This window comes from Berghia stephanieae, chromosome 1 (assembly GCF_034508935.2).
Source record: "Berghia stephanieae isolate SIO BIC M18660-M18661 chromosome 1, UCSD_Bste_1.3, whole genome shotgun sequence".
Lineage (NCBI taxonomy): Eukaryota > Metazoa > Mollusca > Gastropoda > Nudibranchia > Aeolidiidae > Berghia > Berghia stephanieae.
The window spans coordinates 79,602,793-79,621,201 of record NC_088360.1 but is presented as its reverse complement, the minus strand read 5'-3'; the positions used below and the strand labels follow the sequence as shown (position 1 = coordinate 79,621,201).

The 18,409-nt window shown below is 34.7% G+C and overlaps 1 protein-coding gene across 2 annotated transcripts in view; it reads right to left on the bottom strand.

The window, feature by feature from the left end:
* Positions 1-593: 593 nt before the first annotated feature.
* LOC144958344 (kynurenine 3-monooxygenase-like) overlaps positions 594-18,409 on the bottom strand; it is a 33,091-nt gene continuing 15,275 nt past the window's right edge. Inside the window, exons 10-14 of one of the 2 annotated variants that reach the window (XM_078890283.1) lie at positions 15,828-15,885; positions 15,034-15,116; positions 12,919-13,008; positions 7,748-7,807; positions 594-1,890 (exon numbers count right to left, since the gene is read on the bottom strand). In XM_078890283.1, coding sequence (XP_078746409.1) covers positions 1,798-1,890; positions 7,748-7,807; positions 12,919-13,008; positions 15,034-15,116; positions 15,828-15,885 — 384 coding nt within the window. In that variant the 3' untranslated portion in view covers positions 594-1,797. Of the gene's footprint in view, positions 1,891-2,926; positions 3,766-7,747; positions 7,808-12,918; positions 13,009-15,033; positions 15,117-15,827; positions 15,886-18,409 lie in introns of those variants that run through there. The other variant, XM_078890274.1, reaches the window with a different exon arrangement.

The following is an 18,409-nucleotide window of genomic DNA, read 5'->3' as shown; positions in this document are numbered from 1 at the left end:
TTCGGCAAACTTGTCAGTTAATATCTCGTACCCATCTGTTCCTGAGTCGAGCGTGTTGCGAGTTGACGAGGCGGGTTTATAACACAGGAGACCAAAAACTGTGTTATAAAAATATTAAAGGCTGGTTGGTTCGGTGACGAATTAAGAAGGCGACGTATGTCGTAATATCACATCTCTATAAAAGGGTGTGATAATCAAAAGGTCATGAATAATTTGGTTTCGAACCGTTAGATGTTACATCATGTCATTGATGGTGTTGTTTGACACACATCAAGTTACACCACGATGGGGACAAGACAACGACAATACAAAAAAAATGAGCTTTCATTTTGCACAATATCCATTAAATGTGCTCAAAGCGCTTTATAAAGGGCCAACAGCTACGCTTAACATATAGGACTGTCAGACGATATTATAATTTATTTCCGACAGAGACAACGCTGTTAATGGCCAGTTACTCATTTTACCTCTGAGTACGGTGATAAAGAGCCTTTCCCAAGAACTCAACTATGTGCCGTTCCGAGCGAGATTCGAACCAGGGACCTTCCCAACAGAAGAGGAGTGCCATACCACTAGACCACACAGTCGCACAATACAAATGTATTTTATTCAAATAATATGTTAAATCATAATCCAGACACAATGTGTAATGATGAACTGAATAATTAGAGAGAGCCATTCTTCATAATGATATTGACACACCGTGCCTGTAGTCATGGGTGTGGATGTGTATTTTTTTTTTATTAGTAATTCATTTGAAGGCTCAATAAATTCCCAAAAAAATTAATCTCTTGTTTTTGCCTTGGAGTATAAAGAACAAAAACGCCACATCATCGTCAATGATGAACTATGATACAAAAACAAGGCCAAAAAGAAAGAGACGAAAAGTGATTACAAAAAGATCAAAAACAATAACTTATCCATCTCCAATGCCATCATCATCAAGAAATCAACCGACATCACCACTACTACCACCACCGCCATCACTATCTTCTTCATCATCATCATCATCATCATCATCATCATCATCATCATCATCATCATCATCATCATCATCATCATCATCGTCATCATCATCATCATAATCATCATCATCATCACCACCACCACCACCACCATCATCATCATCATCATCATCATCCATCTCCTCATCATAATCATCATCATCATCATCATCATCATCATCATCATCATCATCATCATCATCATCATCATCATCGCCACCATCATCATCATCATCATCATCATCATTATCAATCCAACTCTTCAACAAGTTCCTATCTTTTAAGGATGAGATTGCAGCGCAAGTGTTGCTATTTTAAGCAGAGGAAGAATTTTAATTCAGGAGCAATAACTTACTGTCAAAAATAAGGAAATGGCTAGCTAAAAATAAAATTACGTAAATATTCTGTCTCAAGTCTTACGGACGAAGTACTTCGCACGGAGACACGTCTACATACTTATCTAGTTCCAATATAATAACAGAAATAGACCGTCTAGTTTCTCAATAGTGTGGTTAGTCAACGTTAACCACATTTTTTTGGATATATTAAAAAGTTATAATTTGATGCTATATCACCAAATTTTTGTGTATAATACATTACTTTAACCATAAGAAACTGATGATAGCAATGTTTTTTCCTCAGCATTAAAAAAAATTATCCTCACTTTCTAATCATCTGTCTTACAGCCGTCAGGGGTTTTCAATTTACCAACACCATTTATTATTTTTAAAAAATAAAAACACCGTTTATAACTTTAAGTTTACTATTATACTCGTTGGACTACTTCATTACGTCATTTAATTTGGAACCAGTTACATGTACTCTGTTTTGCTACGAGGGAAGTGGCGTCACTTTTGAACCATATTGACATCCCAGTTAAACGCTTCTGAAAAGAAAGATAAAAAATGTTCACAACAAATTTGCAATTAATTTGTCGAATTTAATATAAGCAGAATAAAATGATCATGTGAATTTAAATAAGACATGCGCTTACAGAGAGAATCAACATAGCATTGCGCATGCGTCTCTCTTATCAACTTGAGTAATAATATGTCGTTTGGGTATTTTGATATCACTAATTATATTTGAGAAATTGTGACGAGTGATTTTCTTTCACTCACGCCTCTATTTCAAAACCACTTCAAATTTTAGTGGAAAACAATATTTGTAAAGGGTAATTAACCCCTTGAGTTAAAACATTAAAAACATGGACAGTCTTTTCTCCAATAATGCTCAATGTTAACATAAAACGGCTCGAAATTTTGCTAACGGGATTAGGTCAATATGTAGGAAACCTTCCCATTGTATAACGGAACGTAAAACTACTCGCTTTCCGCTTAAGGCTTATTCACCTGTTCAATTGTGCGTCCATTGTCTGACTATCTCCTGCTAAGTATCCTTTCCAAACAAGACTTCAGGTGCGCTATGGCCTCAGGTACGCGTCTCTTTCAAGAGTAGCTAAATCGCAATTAATATTCTAGATCTCCTACCCAGTTGTTAATCAAATGCATCTGAACATCATTGGCCATCTAAATAGGAACATTCTTTCTGATTGGCTATCTTCATAATGGTTTGGTATGGCCTTATTTTACAAAACCAAATTCATCTCAGAACTGAGTCATACACACACTAAGAATCCCAAGAAAGAAGAACCAATTCTCCAATTCTCTCGGTTGGAGATAATTATTACTAATTAACTTATTCAAAGTGGAACGAGATATTACTGTGAATTCAACGCTAAACTTACCATTACTATTATGATTTGTGTATATTTTATTTGTGTTTTATTCTATGGATGTTCGTGAGTTGAAATACTTGTACAAAACAACTATATATATATATATATATTATTATATATATATATATATATATATATATATATATATAACTATATTATACTATAGTTAATATTTGTTTATGATTCATGCTATTATTTTCATTTATATTCAATATGTATATTTCATGATGTCTGTAATCTACAGCCAATCCCGGCCACATATCTTAATAATAACAATTATAACTTATAAATTATAAAATATAAGGGACATAACCCTGTTAAATTCTCATCATGAAAGATAGCTCAACTGTCAGTAGTTTAGACAAATGCAATCACTGTAACCGTTATCATGGTCCTTGCCCTTGGTCGGAAAATATAAGCTATTATGATGTGTCGCTCAAGGACGACCCGGTAGCGAAAGATAAACTAGATTTGGCTCTAAGACATTTTTGTTTAAAATATTAATTGATGGTCCTTGCTTAGCACCCAGTCCTTGCCTAGCATCCTTGTACTATCTTGTAAATTTCCTTAAATTACACATGAATTAAACCGCAATACTTTGGATGAGTGGGCACACGCCTTTATTTGTTAACTTTTGTATTTGTTAATGTGTTTCTTCCAATTTTTGATATTTCATTCTGTTAAAAAGTATATAATTTATAAATTTTATATTTTGGGTAGCTACAAATGTCATTGTGGATCTTTTAAACACAGCACAAGACATTTTCGTGCATTAGGATTTTCTTTTCAACAAAAGGCACATAACAAAAATTACACTCCCTTCAATCAATTCTCGTATTCAAATTCCATAAGATCATGGTGGTTGTCGAGACATCCAAATTTTCTCCTCTATCATATCAGTCTCCTTGCAGTATGTGTAATATAATTTGTGACAGATGAGCCAATGTTTAATTTCCCTGAGTAAATACCATAGGCTATGATGCCAACACACAAGACAGACACCGATGCAACTCCGTACAGAATCTGTGAAATGATTTAAATTTTTAAAAGGCATAATTACTTTGGAAAACATATTAACATTTTGAAATAAAATATGCATCCCGATTGTAACACAAAAAGGTAGATCGGAAAATAAACTAAAGAGTGTCAAAAGTTAATTAATAAATAAATTAATAATAAAAATCACATTCTCTCGATTTGATATCTCAGAAATTTGAGTTTGTTGCATAAGATACTCTGTATTGTGATTATAATTATATACTAGTTTCTTTAGAGAACTAGGAAGAAGAAGAGAAAACAAAACGTTCTCGGAGTGACCATAAAGTTTTGTTTGCTGTAGTTGTGGATCGCCGTTGTGTGTTGCTCATTTCTCCTGTACAATGGATTCAGTAATGCATTTAAAGCAAATAATTAACAATTTTATCATTTATTATTTATAATGACCGAAAATGCCTCGAAAATGTTCTGATACTTCAAATTATATACATGGCGAAAAGACGACATTAAATTGTGATGGATTATAGATAACACTAACCACCGAAAATGGTGAGATTGAGACAGGGTAAAAACGGGCAATTTTGTGAATGAAAAAATGTTTTAACCAAGAGTGAAGGATTATAGATTTATCATCATCATCATCATCATCATCATCGTCGTCGTCGTCGTCGTCGTCGTCATCTTAATATTTTGCTCATTAACCCCAAAATTCTAAACTAATGATTGAAATGGCCGTTTCAAATCTTCACGCATATACAAGTGCAATATTACGCACCTCCAGTCGTATTTAATACGGCTGACATGTTTCCCAACACACTTGTTGCAGTCGGACTTTACACAGACTTTACACCTAAACTCGAACAAAGGGAACTGGGAACCTTAGGTTCGAATTTAATAGCATAATTTAGTCCCTTCATTATATGAGAAGGAGACTCCTAATATATTTTTATTAGGTGTTTTGAATATTCATTACCACACAACGGCATAATAAAACTTTTATTGTCGTCACTCCATTACATGTCGTCATCACAACGAAAACGTCCCCAACATTAATAATAGACATTAATTTGAAACTTTGTGCAAGATTTAATATCATTATCGTCATCATTATCATCAACATTATCATTATTTTCTTCTCCTCCTCCTCCTCCTCCTCCTCCTCCTCCTCCTCCTCCTCTCTTCTTCTTCTTCTTCTTCTTCTTCTTCTTCTTCTTCTTCTTCTTCTTCTTCTTCTTCTTCTTCTTCTTCTTCTTCTTCTTCTTCTTCTTCTTTCTTCTTCTTCTTCTTCTTCTTCTTCTTCTTCTTCTTCTTCTTCTTCTTCTTCTTCTTCTTCTCTTTCTTTCTTCTTCATTTTCTCTTCTTCTCTCTTCTCTCTCTTCTCTCTCTCTCTCTCTCTCTCTCTCTCTCTCTCTCTCTCTCTCTCTCTCTCTCTCTTTCTCTCTCTCTCTCTCTCTATCCTTTCTTTAAAAAAATATAGCATTGTGGAGAACATTGTACTTATTTGAGTCAATAAAAAAAATGATACGGCGCACAACTCTACTGAAAGATTTGAAAATTAGAAATGTATTTATTACAGAAAGATAAACAGATAACTCGATTTCCTTCTATAATTTAAAGTCAGTTTGAAAGTTCGTTGAGATATCATTAAATACGTACCGACAAAACTTAACACTCTCAAAATTTCGTCACTGTAAAAAGTTGTCAGTTTGCGTCATCTATTTATGACATCAAGTATTATTATTACTTCCGTTGTGTTGTTGATTTAGCGGTGATCAGTGTTGTTATGTAGTAGTATGTTCTAATTGCGTGTATGTTTGTGTGTGCGTGTGTGTGTGTTTGTGTGTATGTTGTGTGTGGTGTATACATGTGTGTGTGTGTGTGTGTTGGCATTTTTCAGCAAATCGTGGCATTCATAGTGATATTATTCACTTGATCACATAAGGTATTCGGATTTACACAAATTTTAAACAAGTTTCACCGATTAACAAAGTCAACAAATATTACTGCTGATGTTACGGTCGTTTTTATGCCATCGATGTGATAATTATTGCCCTGGGAAATATTTAATTAAACGTTGTCGGCAAACTATCAATTGTATCTGTCTAGCCTCTAGCCCGAACAAACTTGATATTTTTCGCGTCTGTTTCAGATTTTCATTTGACCTCACATAAGTTAGGTAAAGGGGAGACATTCCGAAAGCTCCTACATCCCCAGTATTCTTTCAATTTGTATTTTCACCCTTGATCTTTTGTCAGGCGTTTATTTATTCAATTTGTCATCATATAGATTTGTGAAGATTTTGTTTCTATTAGGGTTAGTCATAAGTCTTAGTAAAGGTGCTAGGGGGGAGACATTCCGAAAGCTCCTACATCCCCAGTATTCTTTCAATTTGTATTTTCACCGTAGATCTTTTGTCAGGTGTTTATTTAGTCAATTTGTCATCATAAAGAAGCATTTTAAAAACTCTAGAACAAACCTTGATAGATTTGTGAAAGTTTAAAATTTCCTAATTTGACCATTGTTTTGATTCTCGGCCGCCATTTTAATTTGTGAAGTATTGAATGGTAGTGCAAAGCAGTCCGAGGGTTTTTTCTCTATTAGGGTTAGTCATAATGCTAGGGTGTTTATTTTCCTATTAGGGTTAGTTAAAGGTAGTCTAGGTTTTACTTTTTCTTGGGGTTAGTTGATGGAATATTATTTAAGTTGTTTCCCTTTGTAGGAGCTTTCGGAAGGACTGATAAAGTAAAATCATGCTGAATAAAGCATGGCAGCGACGACAAGCACATCGATTAAAGTGCATCTAAGCGTAATCAAGCTAATCAAGAAAATGATTCGGGCAATATCGAATGAAAATAGTTCTTTCCCCGCGAAATTGCGGGCTTTTTACTAGTTTATATATATCATATAGTACTATTACTATAACTACTACTACTACTACTACTACTACTACTACTACTACTACTACTACTACTACTACTACTACTACTACTACTACTACTACTACTACTACTACTACTACTACACTACTACTACTATACTACTACTACTACTACTACTACTATACTACTACTACTACTACTACTACTACTACTACTACTACTACTACATACTATACTACTACATACTACTACTAATACTACTACCACTACTACTACTATACTACTACTACTACTACTACTACTACTACTTACTACTACTACTACTACTACTACTATACTACTACTACTACTACTACTACTACTACTACTACTACTACAACTACTACTACTACTAGTATTACTACTACTACTACTACTACTACTACTACTACTACTACTACATACTACTACTACTATACTACTACTACTACTACTACTACTACCACCACTGCTACTACTACCACCACTGCTACTACTACTACTACTACTACTACTACTACTACTACTACTACGACTACTACTACTGCTACTACTACTACGACTAATTCTACCCCTATATCGCACGGCACATCCTCCTTTTAGATGTTTTCCTGAATTGCTCACCTTTCATCAATATTTAATGACATATTTTAATTCGTATTTCCTTAAAACGGGGGATTCTCTGTCCATCATATTTTTGTTTATTCATATCATTCACACATATATCATTCGTCCTTAGTGTTTCATTCATCGTGTTTTGTTGCTAAAGGGGAAACCCAAAACGTCCACAGTATCTGTCTTCGACTAATATATTGAAACTTACAATTCATTTTTTACTCATGCAATATGTCACCTAGCTCTATGATGTAAATTATTTTTGTACCAACGTTCTTTCTATCTATATCCATCACTACATAATTTAAGCATGAACTCAGAACATCAAACTTGAATGAGGCGATGTGAAAATAATGCCCAAAACAGCGTCGAATATGACATGGATCATTTGAATAACACAATCTATTGTTCTGTATATTATGGGATATCATAGTCACTTGTCGTGAAATAATTTACCAATATATCACACCCTGTGATTAAAAGAACTATTTACGAACCTTGTCTTGCCGAATAGCCCTTTCAACGCAATGATGATAACGCATCCTGGTAAAAACCACCTAGACAAGATATAAAGAAAAAGCTTTGAACAAATCGTCATTGTTAACATCTATTCATCAACACGATACAAATACAATATATTCCTTGATGAAAATCTAATGTTGTTGTAATGTTCAGTTATTCGATAATATATATATATATTATATATATATATATATATATATATATATTATATATTATATATATATATATATATATATATATATATATATATATATATTATATATATATATATATATATATATTATATATATATATATATATATATATATATAACATTCAAGACTCATTGTGTTTAACGACTGGTTGCCATGTTCTTTTATTCCAACAGTCTTCTTTTTCACAAGGCTCAGGATATTTATTCCAACATATTTGCTTTATAGGTTAACTCCCTTTAATTACGGATGTAAAAGTAACTACACTACATCCTCCCCAAATTGAGTAGAAAATTGTATATAAAATGATTAAACGTTAAATATCATGTTCACTAAACAAATCCCCATAATTGGTTTTGTATTTTTATTTATTTATTTTAATTCAAAATACTTTCCCTAGTAAACATAATACTTATTTAGTTTCAAGTCCAATGTTCCAAGTTGTTATAATCCGTTCATGAAATTGTGTTTACGTGAACTAATAGCCTATCTTGTCAATGACTATCAGTCATATATATTTATACCCGATAAATGGTATGGCTCCTAGTGAGCTTAATCATGTCTAAATCTAATTGCATTCTAGTGTGTATTAGTATGTTGATGTTGTGAACAGATGCACATTTACCCGTTTCAAATTTTACTACATTATTAACTTGTTGGGCTGCTTAACAACGCGGCCACTTTTAGTTAAAGCGAATGGACGATTTTGCGGTGGTGAGTCAACGCGCTCAACCACTGGCGATGATACTAAAGATGACAGGGACCTAGAAGTAGAAGGTTCTGCATGAAGGTCGCCATTTATGTGTGCAGTGAGTGGACTGATGTCATCTTCCTCTTCCAGGTCAACTGACTCGTCTTCGCTTTCACTTTCATGGGAATGGGACTCTCTCTGGACCGCTGCATCAATGTTGACAGGCTTGAAAAAGGAAGAATTCCTCACTACGCGCTTGTTGTCTAGTTGGCGGTTGTCATACTCCCTTTTGCATTTTCCCCGACGAATGGTATCGGGTCGTAGGGGACATTAGTTTGTTCTGCTGGTGTTGTCGCACTAACACTGCATCACCGATTTTGAATTTATGTGTGGAAGTTTTACACCTTTTGTCTGCATACAATTTTTGCTTCGATTTTGATTCAATGTCTTTGTTGCAGATCATTTCATCACCCTCGTATGGATTTTACAGGATCTTGATTTTGGGGAGATGCGTTTTCATTTTTTGTCCATTCAAAGCTTCATTGGGTGATATATTTGTGGAACTGTGCAGTTTAGCTCGATTTTGTTGTAGAAAGTTTGGAAATTGTTCTTTCCGCCGGGATCCTTTTGCAATGTAAGTATGAATAAACCGCTTTAGAGAGCGAAGAAAGCGTTCAGCTTCTCCGTTAGCTTCGGGCCACAGGGGTGTGATTTTACGATGTTGAAAGCCAACATTGCGAGCGAAAGATCGGAGTTCACCTGAATTGTCGGTTCTAAGGATATTTGGAACACCAAATCTTGCGAATATTTGGTTCAGCTTTTGGCATGTTGTTTTGGAGGATGTAGGGTGTATTAATTCCACTTCAGGAAATCTACTGAAGTCATCGATAACTACAAGAAGATATTCTCCAGTTGGCAATGGTCCCATGAAATCTACAGATAGGTCACACCATGGAGAACTTGGTAGGGGTGTCATTGATAATGGTTCTCTTGGCTTTGTGCCAACAAAGCTTCTTGACAGGGTAAACAGTTTTTCACTTCTTGTTCGACCTGATTGTCAATTCCTGGAAACCAGACCTTTTCTCGTAGAAGTTGTTTGGTTTTCACGATTCCTTGGTGAGAAACATGGTCTAAGGCAATAACATATCCTTGAAGCTTCTCCGGGATGACAATTCTGTTTTGACGAAGAACAATACATCATAGAGTGATAGTTCGTGTGTCATTTTCTCAAATGGGGCTACATTTTGACTGTTCCAGTTGTTAGACTGTACGGCTTTCACGACATCAACCAATGTTTTGTCAGTCTTTGTTGCTTGTTTTATTTTATCCAGTGACAAGGCGTTTGGGGCTGATGATTTTGTGACTTAGTTTATGTATTCTTCGCCAACATTTTCCTTCGGAGGTTTGTTAAATGAAAATCTGCCGAGATAATCTGCTGGGTTTTGCTCGTTTTTTCCAAGCTTGTAGATCAGGGACAATTCATACGGCATCAGGCGTAGTCTCCATCTTTCAATGCATGGAGTCCATGGTTTGTTGCTCTTGATTATTCCCAAAAGTGGTGTGTGATCTGTGATCTCGGTGAAAGTGGATTAATAGAGACAAATATGGAATCACTCAATTCCAAATACGTCAGCGAGCATTTCTCTTTCTGTTTGTGAATAGCGGCTCTCGGTATCGTTAAGAGATCTGCTGGCACAACATACAATTTGCCCTTCTTGAGTAATCATTGCTCCCAACCCACAAGATGAACCATCAACAATGATTTCCGTATCTTTGTGTGGATCAAAGTAGGTCATCGTTTCGACATTTGTTAATTTCTCCTTCAACTCTTGTTTCTTTCTCCATGTCCAGGGTTGGCCTTTCTTCGTAAGGATTCTCAATGGCTCAGTAATGGAGGAATATCCTTGAAATTGGGTCATACTGAGGAATGATTTGATCTCAGTTACTGATGTCGGTTGTTTTGTGTTCTGGATTGCCTTTACTTTCTCTTCATGAGGGTAGATCCCTTTGATACCAAATACATGCCCAAGGAATGATAGTTTGTTCAGTCCAAAGAGGCATTTCTCTTTGTTTATCCTAGCACCTCTTTCAAGAAGTCTGTCGAGAGTGTTTTGTAAGCTCTTGTCATGGGACTCTAATGTTGGTCCATAAACAATGATGTCGTCCATAAAATTCGTTACTCCAGGGATATCATGCAACATGTCACTCATGACCTTTTGGAAAATCTCTGGTGCAGCATTGGTGCCGAACATCAACCTCGTATATCTCTTCAACCCAAAGTGAGTCGAAAATGTTGTAATGAGTCTGCTTGATTCGTCTAATTCCAGCTGATTGAACGCCTGTTTTAAGTCAATGCGACTGAAGACTGTTGACCCATTTAGCTCATTGATAAGTACGTCAATTGTAGGAATAGGATGTCGTTCTCTTTTGATCGCCATATTCGCTTGTCTCATGTCGACAGTCTTACACTCCCTGTTTTCTTTGGTACCGCAACTATAGGCCCCGACCCAAGGCTTTGTCAACATCTTCATTATGTCTTTTTTTTCTCTTTCTGCAAATTCCTTTTTGATATCTTTTCCTATGTGAAAAGGTACTCTCCTGTTAGTTTGGGCAATCGGCTTCACAGAGTCGTCGATATGAAAGCTTTACAGACATTTTGTGAAGCTTGCCTGATCCCTTGAAAAGGTCATCTGAGATGGTGACTTTATTTATAAATTGGACAAGGTTTAGTTCCTGGGAAGTCTTTGCTGAAAGAAGATTAGGGGAAATTGGAGTTTTGATTACGAAGAATGTTGTGGAAATATTTTTCTTTCTTATGAGCTATCTCCGCCTCGAAACGCCCTATCAGGTCAAGACTTCTATTATTTCCATATCCAAAAATGTGTTTCGAACTCTGATGTAGCACGGGTCTTGGTGTCAATGATTGGTAGGTTTTCTCAGTCCGCACATCTACAGAGTCACCTGTGTCTATACAGAGATTGACGTTTCTTTTCCCAATGAACACATTTACTGTTGGTATCGTGTTTGATCTGAAATTTACATGAAATAAATCTTCTTCCGAACTTGATGGATTTTAGATGGAAAATGTGTCCAGTTCTTTTGTAACATGTTTGACAAAGTTCTTCTGCACTGCCGAACTGCATACAGATGCAAAATGTGTGACATTACCATTCATATCAATCATATTATATTTATAAGAAGTTATTGTCTTTCATGTATGTAATCAAAATTAGATATCCGTGGAAGCTCCTTTTAGTTCTCTGAATATCCGAACAAAACAAGTTGATTATTACAATGTTGGGGTCAATTCATACTGAAGCTGTGGCAATGATGGATTTAATTGTGAAAAAATAAAAATGTAAAATATGGGAAACGTTTTCAAGAGTTTTATCAACTGTAGTTCCTAACTTTACACATTATTCCTGGTTCACGAGTACAGCTTCCTCAGTCAGTATTGATTTGATTTACTGCTAAGGCTCTTTAGGTTTGAAAAAATCATGATTCGTTTCCATAAAACCTAATAGGCAGACTCCTGATACTTACAAATGCTACCTTATCAAGTGGCCCTTTACTTTAACTTTCATATTTCATGTTGTTTCGAATTCGTATTCTAATAGGTTGGATTTTCTTTTGTATTATTTCACGACCATATTTTCTAAAATTATCTTTAATTATCTTAAAACGTATACTGTTAAAACTCTTTCGCAACCCTGAAGCATTTGTTTTGAACTATTTTATAGCTCTATATCCAATAAACATGCTCAAAACGCTATACATGCTTTCCTACTCCGACAGCAACACTTAACACATAGGATGAGACATAAAGCTTGTTAGGCATTACTGTAGTGTCTATTTTCAGAGGATATTGACACCCAGGTACTTGTTTTACACTCGAGTATGGCAAGAGAATGTGAGACACGAACGTTTTCCAATCCAAGGACTTAACTCTGCGTGGCCCACAGAGGGACTCGAACCAGGAACCTACAGGTCTTATCACTAGACCACAAGCCGCAATGAAAACATCTCTATCTGTACTATCAAATTGTCATCCAATGACAATATATTTTGCATTTTCGCCGGGAAATTTTAACTTGATAAAAGGATTTTAATAGTTTAGACTTCTGGACAAGTTGGTGATCAGCTTCACTTTATGAAGAATACGTTTCAAGAAAAAAAAGAATTAAAGTGTTTTGTGTCATTAATTACATCAGAATATTGATATTTGATCAAATACACTTCACCTAATGGTAACATCTATACATACCATCGTATACAAAGGAATCCAAGTGCGAGGAAACATCCACATTAGGAACTGGTTAGTTTTTCTTTTCAAGAAGTAAGATTTAGATTGGATCTGAAAAAAAAATTCAAGGAGACAAAGATTGAAAATTGAAGTGTAATTACATAAATACTCCGATGATTCATCGTTTGACAGAATAGAAAAGAAAAGAAGAAAAGAAAAGAGAATTAAACGTTACTTGAGATTGTAAAAAGCTTTCCACGGGGTCCCTAACAAACAGCAACAATAAACACGTAGAACGAAACATGGCGAATGTAAGGTTTTTTTCCGAACTCACAGGCGATACGTATCACCGTCTTCAATTGATTGTTTAATTTCAGTTGTTTTTTTTTCTTATCTGTCTTACTTCAGGTCAACGGGTGATTGAAGTCCTCTTCGTATTAAGAAAGGTTTAAAGATTACTCTCGTCAATCAATCTTTAAAACGGTAGTAAGTTATATAATTTTTAGATTTGCCAGTAATTCTGTTCTCGTAGGCAAAACTTTAACATGGGTGTGACCGACGAAAAACGTCGGTTATCCGAAACAATGTTCCCCAAATCGTATTATTATTATTATTATTATTATTATTATTATTATTATTATTATTATTATTATTATTATTATTATTATTATTATATTATTATTATTATTATTTTTATATTATATAAGTATTATTATTATTATTATGTGGTCTAAAGGTAGACACTCGCTTTCGGATCGGAAGGTCTTGAGTTCAAGCCTTGATCTACGCTTCGAAAAGGCTCCTTACTCATATTCTCTTACCGTACTCGTGTGTAAAATGAGTACCTGGCCGTTAATAGCGTTGCCTCTGTCGGTAAAATTGTAATATCGCCTAAAGGGCGTCATGTCTCGTTCTACATGTTACATGTTGCTGTTGCTCATAGACCCCTTGTTAGAGCACTTTGAGCACATTAAGTGGATATAGCGCTATATAAAAGCTCAAGTTTTTGTTGTATATTTTTATTATTGTTTATTATTATTATTATCATTATTATTATTATTATTATTATTATTATCATCATCATCATCATCATCATCATCATCATCATCATCATCATCATAATCATCATCATTGTCATCATCTTTTTCTTCTTCTTCGCGTATGCCTTTATAACTGGAGTCCAGTTTCAAAGATAAGTACACGTCTTTTTGAGTTCTTATAGCGGGCCGAAAAGTTTGGGTTTTTATGGAGAGAAGTCGCAGAGAGCCATATCTCTTTTCTATGGGTTGTGTCTTTTCACATGCCCTTACAGAGAGAACGTCAACATAGCATCCCTCTTCTCAACTAAGGAACTCCATGATTGGTTAATGAGATATCACTATATTTGAGAAATCACTTTTCAAAAGGTTATTATATACATACTATTATAAAATAAAAATATAACCAATAAACTTATTTTGATGAAAAGTTCACAGTGATGTGTTGAAAAGAATGAAAAATAGTAAGGAATGCACCCAAGATTAAGATTACCCGCCGTGGAAATCATTGACTTCACCATCGGTAACTCAGATACAAGATGGTTGAGAAACGATTTAACTGGTGCATTACTGTGAACTTTTCATCAAAGTAAGTTTATTAATTATATTTTTATTTCATAAAAGTATGTATATAATAACATTTTAAAAGTGACTTCTCAAATAAAATTAGTGATATTTCATTAAGCAAACGATAGATTTCCACAGTTGATAAGAGAGACGCATGAGCAATGCTATGTTGACGTTCTCTTTGTAAGGGCATGCTGTATTTTCTGAATCGCTGCAGTATAAGCTCTACATCTTCCTCCTCCTCATCACATGAGCGTGACTGTGTTAGTTTCATTATTATTAGACTGGGTCAAGTATTATTATTATTATTATTATTATTATTATTATTATTATTATTATTATTATTATTATTATTATTATTATTATTATTATTATTATTACCATTAATAATCATCAACAGTATCATAAGCATCATACGTTAAGAAGAAGAAGAAGAAGAAGAAGAAGAAGAAGAAGAAGAAGAAGAAGAAGAAGAAGAAGAAGAAGTGAAGACAATTAGTGACAAATAATATGTTTATTGTCTGTTCCTTACCTCTGTGTAATTGTTTGAGGCAAGATCACAAATGGCTTTTGCATCGACACACCTTGTCTTTGAATACTCAGCAAAGGCGAGTTCTAGAATGAAATAAAATACACTTACTACTACTAATAAAGACTAAAATGTATCATTTCTTATCAGTTCTTTATTGAGTCAACGAGATATCATATTCCAAAGGCAGCCTGTGTAGATGCTCGTGATGAATGACAAGTCCTTGATTTCTTGTTTCCGTGATCAAAATAGATGAAAACCCACGGCATTCTGCCCATTTTCATATTTTCATCTTAGAAACTTTGAAAAATAATTAGAAAATTTGATGCACACCAATTCTACAAAAATGTTAGTAATTTATATCTTTGTGATAAGCCGACTTGATAATTACAATTATAATATTATTATCTTTGGTGCTCCAAGTTGCATAACCAATAGAAGAATGAAGAACGTTCAAAATAGGACTGCTGGATTAGTGACCCCTTCAAAGTCTACGGCTGGTGAATGTTCTCATATGTAAACTACTTCTAGCTGAAAAATGTGTCTCCCAAAAGTATGTAACAAATTAGATAAGTACAGAAATCAAAGACGCCCCCGAGCTCAGTAAGTTTGGGAAACTTATGAAATTATTCCTTTTCAGGCAGGCGTTTGAGTAGTAATATTATTTGCATTTTGTTTCCTATTGTCTTTGTATGATGGGCGTTAGAGCATTTTGTGGAGCCTGCGCGCTTTATAAATTGATTATCACATTAATTTAGTGCGTTTTTAGATAGGCCAAACTGCATTTTGATACACACCTAAATCATTGTCAAATCTATCCATCATTTCGTCCAGAATGAGGCAGTCTTCAAATCCCTTAGAGGAAAAAAAAACAGTACCGATGAATTTATAAATGACTGCACACAGAAATATAATAAAATATTAAAATATCATTTCTGATCGGAAGATCCTGGGTTCGAGCCTCGCTCGTCGCATTGTTGAGTCCACCTATATGTGAAATTGCTCAAATTCGCAAAGAAAATTAAGTGCAAACATCTGGCAGACACGTTCACAACCCTATCTTCAAAACAAAGACTCATAGCCTTATAAAAGCCTGGCACTTACAACAGGACATTCTCTCCAACAAAAAATATTGTCAAGAACAGACGTGCTTTATGCTGATTCAGTGGTGTGATATTATTCATTGATAAGGGGTGAGTGGATTCCATTGAGTTAACTTTCTTAAATTTCGTTCTGATCTACAGTCTGTATCAACAGCTTTTTCTGCATACTTTTACGTCTGTATTCCTATGAGGTTGATATACATGATATCATTATGACTTTGCTACAAGTAATGTGAACATATTTTTATACCATAGTTAGGCTGGTTTGTTTTAGTGGTAATCTTTGAGGCCAGAGTACCTATCAGTTATTTTATATATTATATATATATATATATATATATATATATATATATATATATATATATCCGTCTGAGGGCACTCCAGTCCGAAAGACAGGCTAAAAACTAAAAAAGAATGACACGGAGAAATCTGACGGCACGCTTATATTTATATCAAACCAGATTTCCATCACCTCCTGGTTTGGCCATAGAAAGAGCTGGTCAACCTCTTATCGCTTCATCAAACGGCACCCTTACAACCTGAAGCAGAGAGACGGCCAGTTCGGCTAAGGACATCAGCTGCTAACAAGTTAAGAATCACAATAAAAAAATATTGTGGTATTGTTTGTTTTATCCTTTGTTAGTGCCCAATGATGAATAATAAACATTAAAAATCTTAAACATTATAAAATGTAACACATACTACGAAGTGTCACAGAACCTCCTTCAACGAGTCCATGATGAGCAAGAAATGCGAGTTGGAATGTTTGAGACCTTGGGCCTGCTGACCAGTGTGTTTTCTTGACCATATGATCCCTGGTGATGAAACCTGGGTTCACCACAACACGCCTGAATAAAAAAAGGATTCGATGATCTGGAAACATCCTTCTTCGCCACCGGCCAAAAAGTTCAAAGGGCTACATTCAGCGAGAAAGTTGATGACCACCGAGTTCTGGGATGCCAAATGTGCTCTCTTGATTGATTTTCTGCAACCAGGTCAGACCATAAACGCTGCCAGATACTGTGAAACTTTGAACAAACTTAAAGAGGCCGTACGCCGAAAGAGACCCGGTTGGCTCAGCAGAGGAGTCGTTTTTCAACACGACAATGCCACTCCCGATACTGCAAACATGACAAAGAATGTTCAAAGAATGTGTGGGAACTTTTACCACATCCTCCTCATAGCCCAGATCTCGCCCCGTCAAATTTCCATCTGTTTGGGCCCCTTAAGAGACACTTGGGTGGAAAAAAGTTTGACGACGACAATGAATTGATTTCAGAAGTGGATAATTTCCTGAAATGTCTTGACGTCAAATTTTTTAGGGAGGGGGTATTTGCCCTCCTGTGACGATGGAGGAAGTGCATCGATCGGAACGGCGACTATTTTGAGAAGTAAATAAATGATGTCAAAGTTTATACTGTAAGTTTCATTCAATTCCAGTCATAACTTTTTGAGTTACGAGCTTACTTACCTTATGTATGGGACAGCCCTCGTATTTAAATCTATTTAAAACAGAATAAATCTGACTTACTTATTGTCAATTATAAGTGGGACTGGAACTTCTTTATTCATTACTTATTGTATTGTGAAGGTTTTATCTTTAGACAGCTATACGAGCCAATAATCACTGCTGTTAAATAATTACATATAATATATAACGGGGAAATCATAGGATGTGCAGACCTCTATAATATAATTCTAATTAATAGGGCGATTATGTGAGTGCAGGAGCTGACAACCTATGTAAAACGCTCGTGTGGTGTGGAGATTAGTACCAATTTTTCTAAAATTTTAAAAATTAATCTCCACCATATATACCACATTACAATTATGATTATTGATGCAACTGATAATTATAGATGGATTTTGTACCCTAATGTAAACCTCATAAGTCATGATTATGCGTTAAAACGTATTGTTATTATTATTATTATTATTATTATTATTATTATTATTATTATTATTATTATTATTATTATTATTATTATTTATTATTATTATTATTATTATTATTATTATTATTATACGGGCTATCCTAAAGGCAATAAAAGAAACATGTAAAGAAGAAATACAGTAACATTTCTGGAGGGGGAGTTTCTACTTCATGACCTACAACTAATGCTTGCAGATGCGATCGGTGTCTGATACTAGATGACGATTTTGTCTTTGCTGTTGTATTTAACATCTTGTTACAATCTAGACTAGGTACTGTTTTTGACATTATTCCGCTACCTATTTATCTCCATGGTTCGATCTAGTCTACTAATTTTGACATT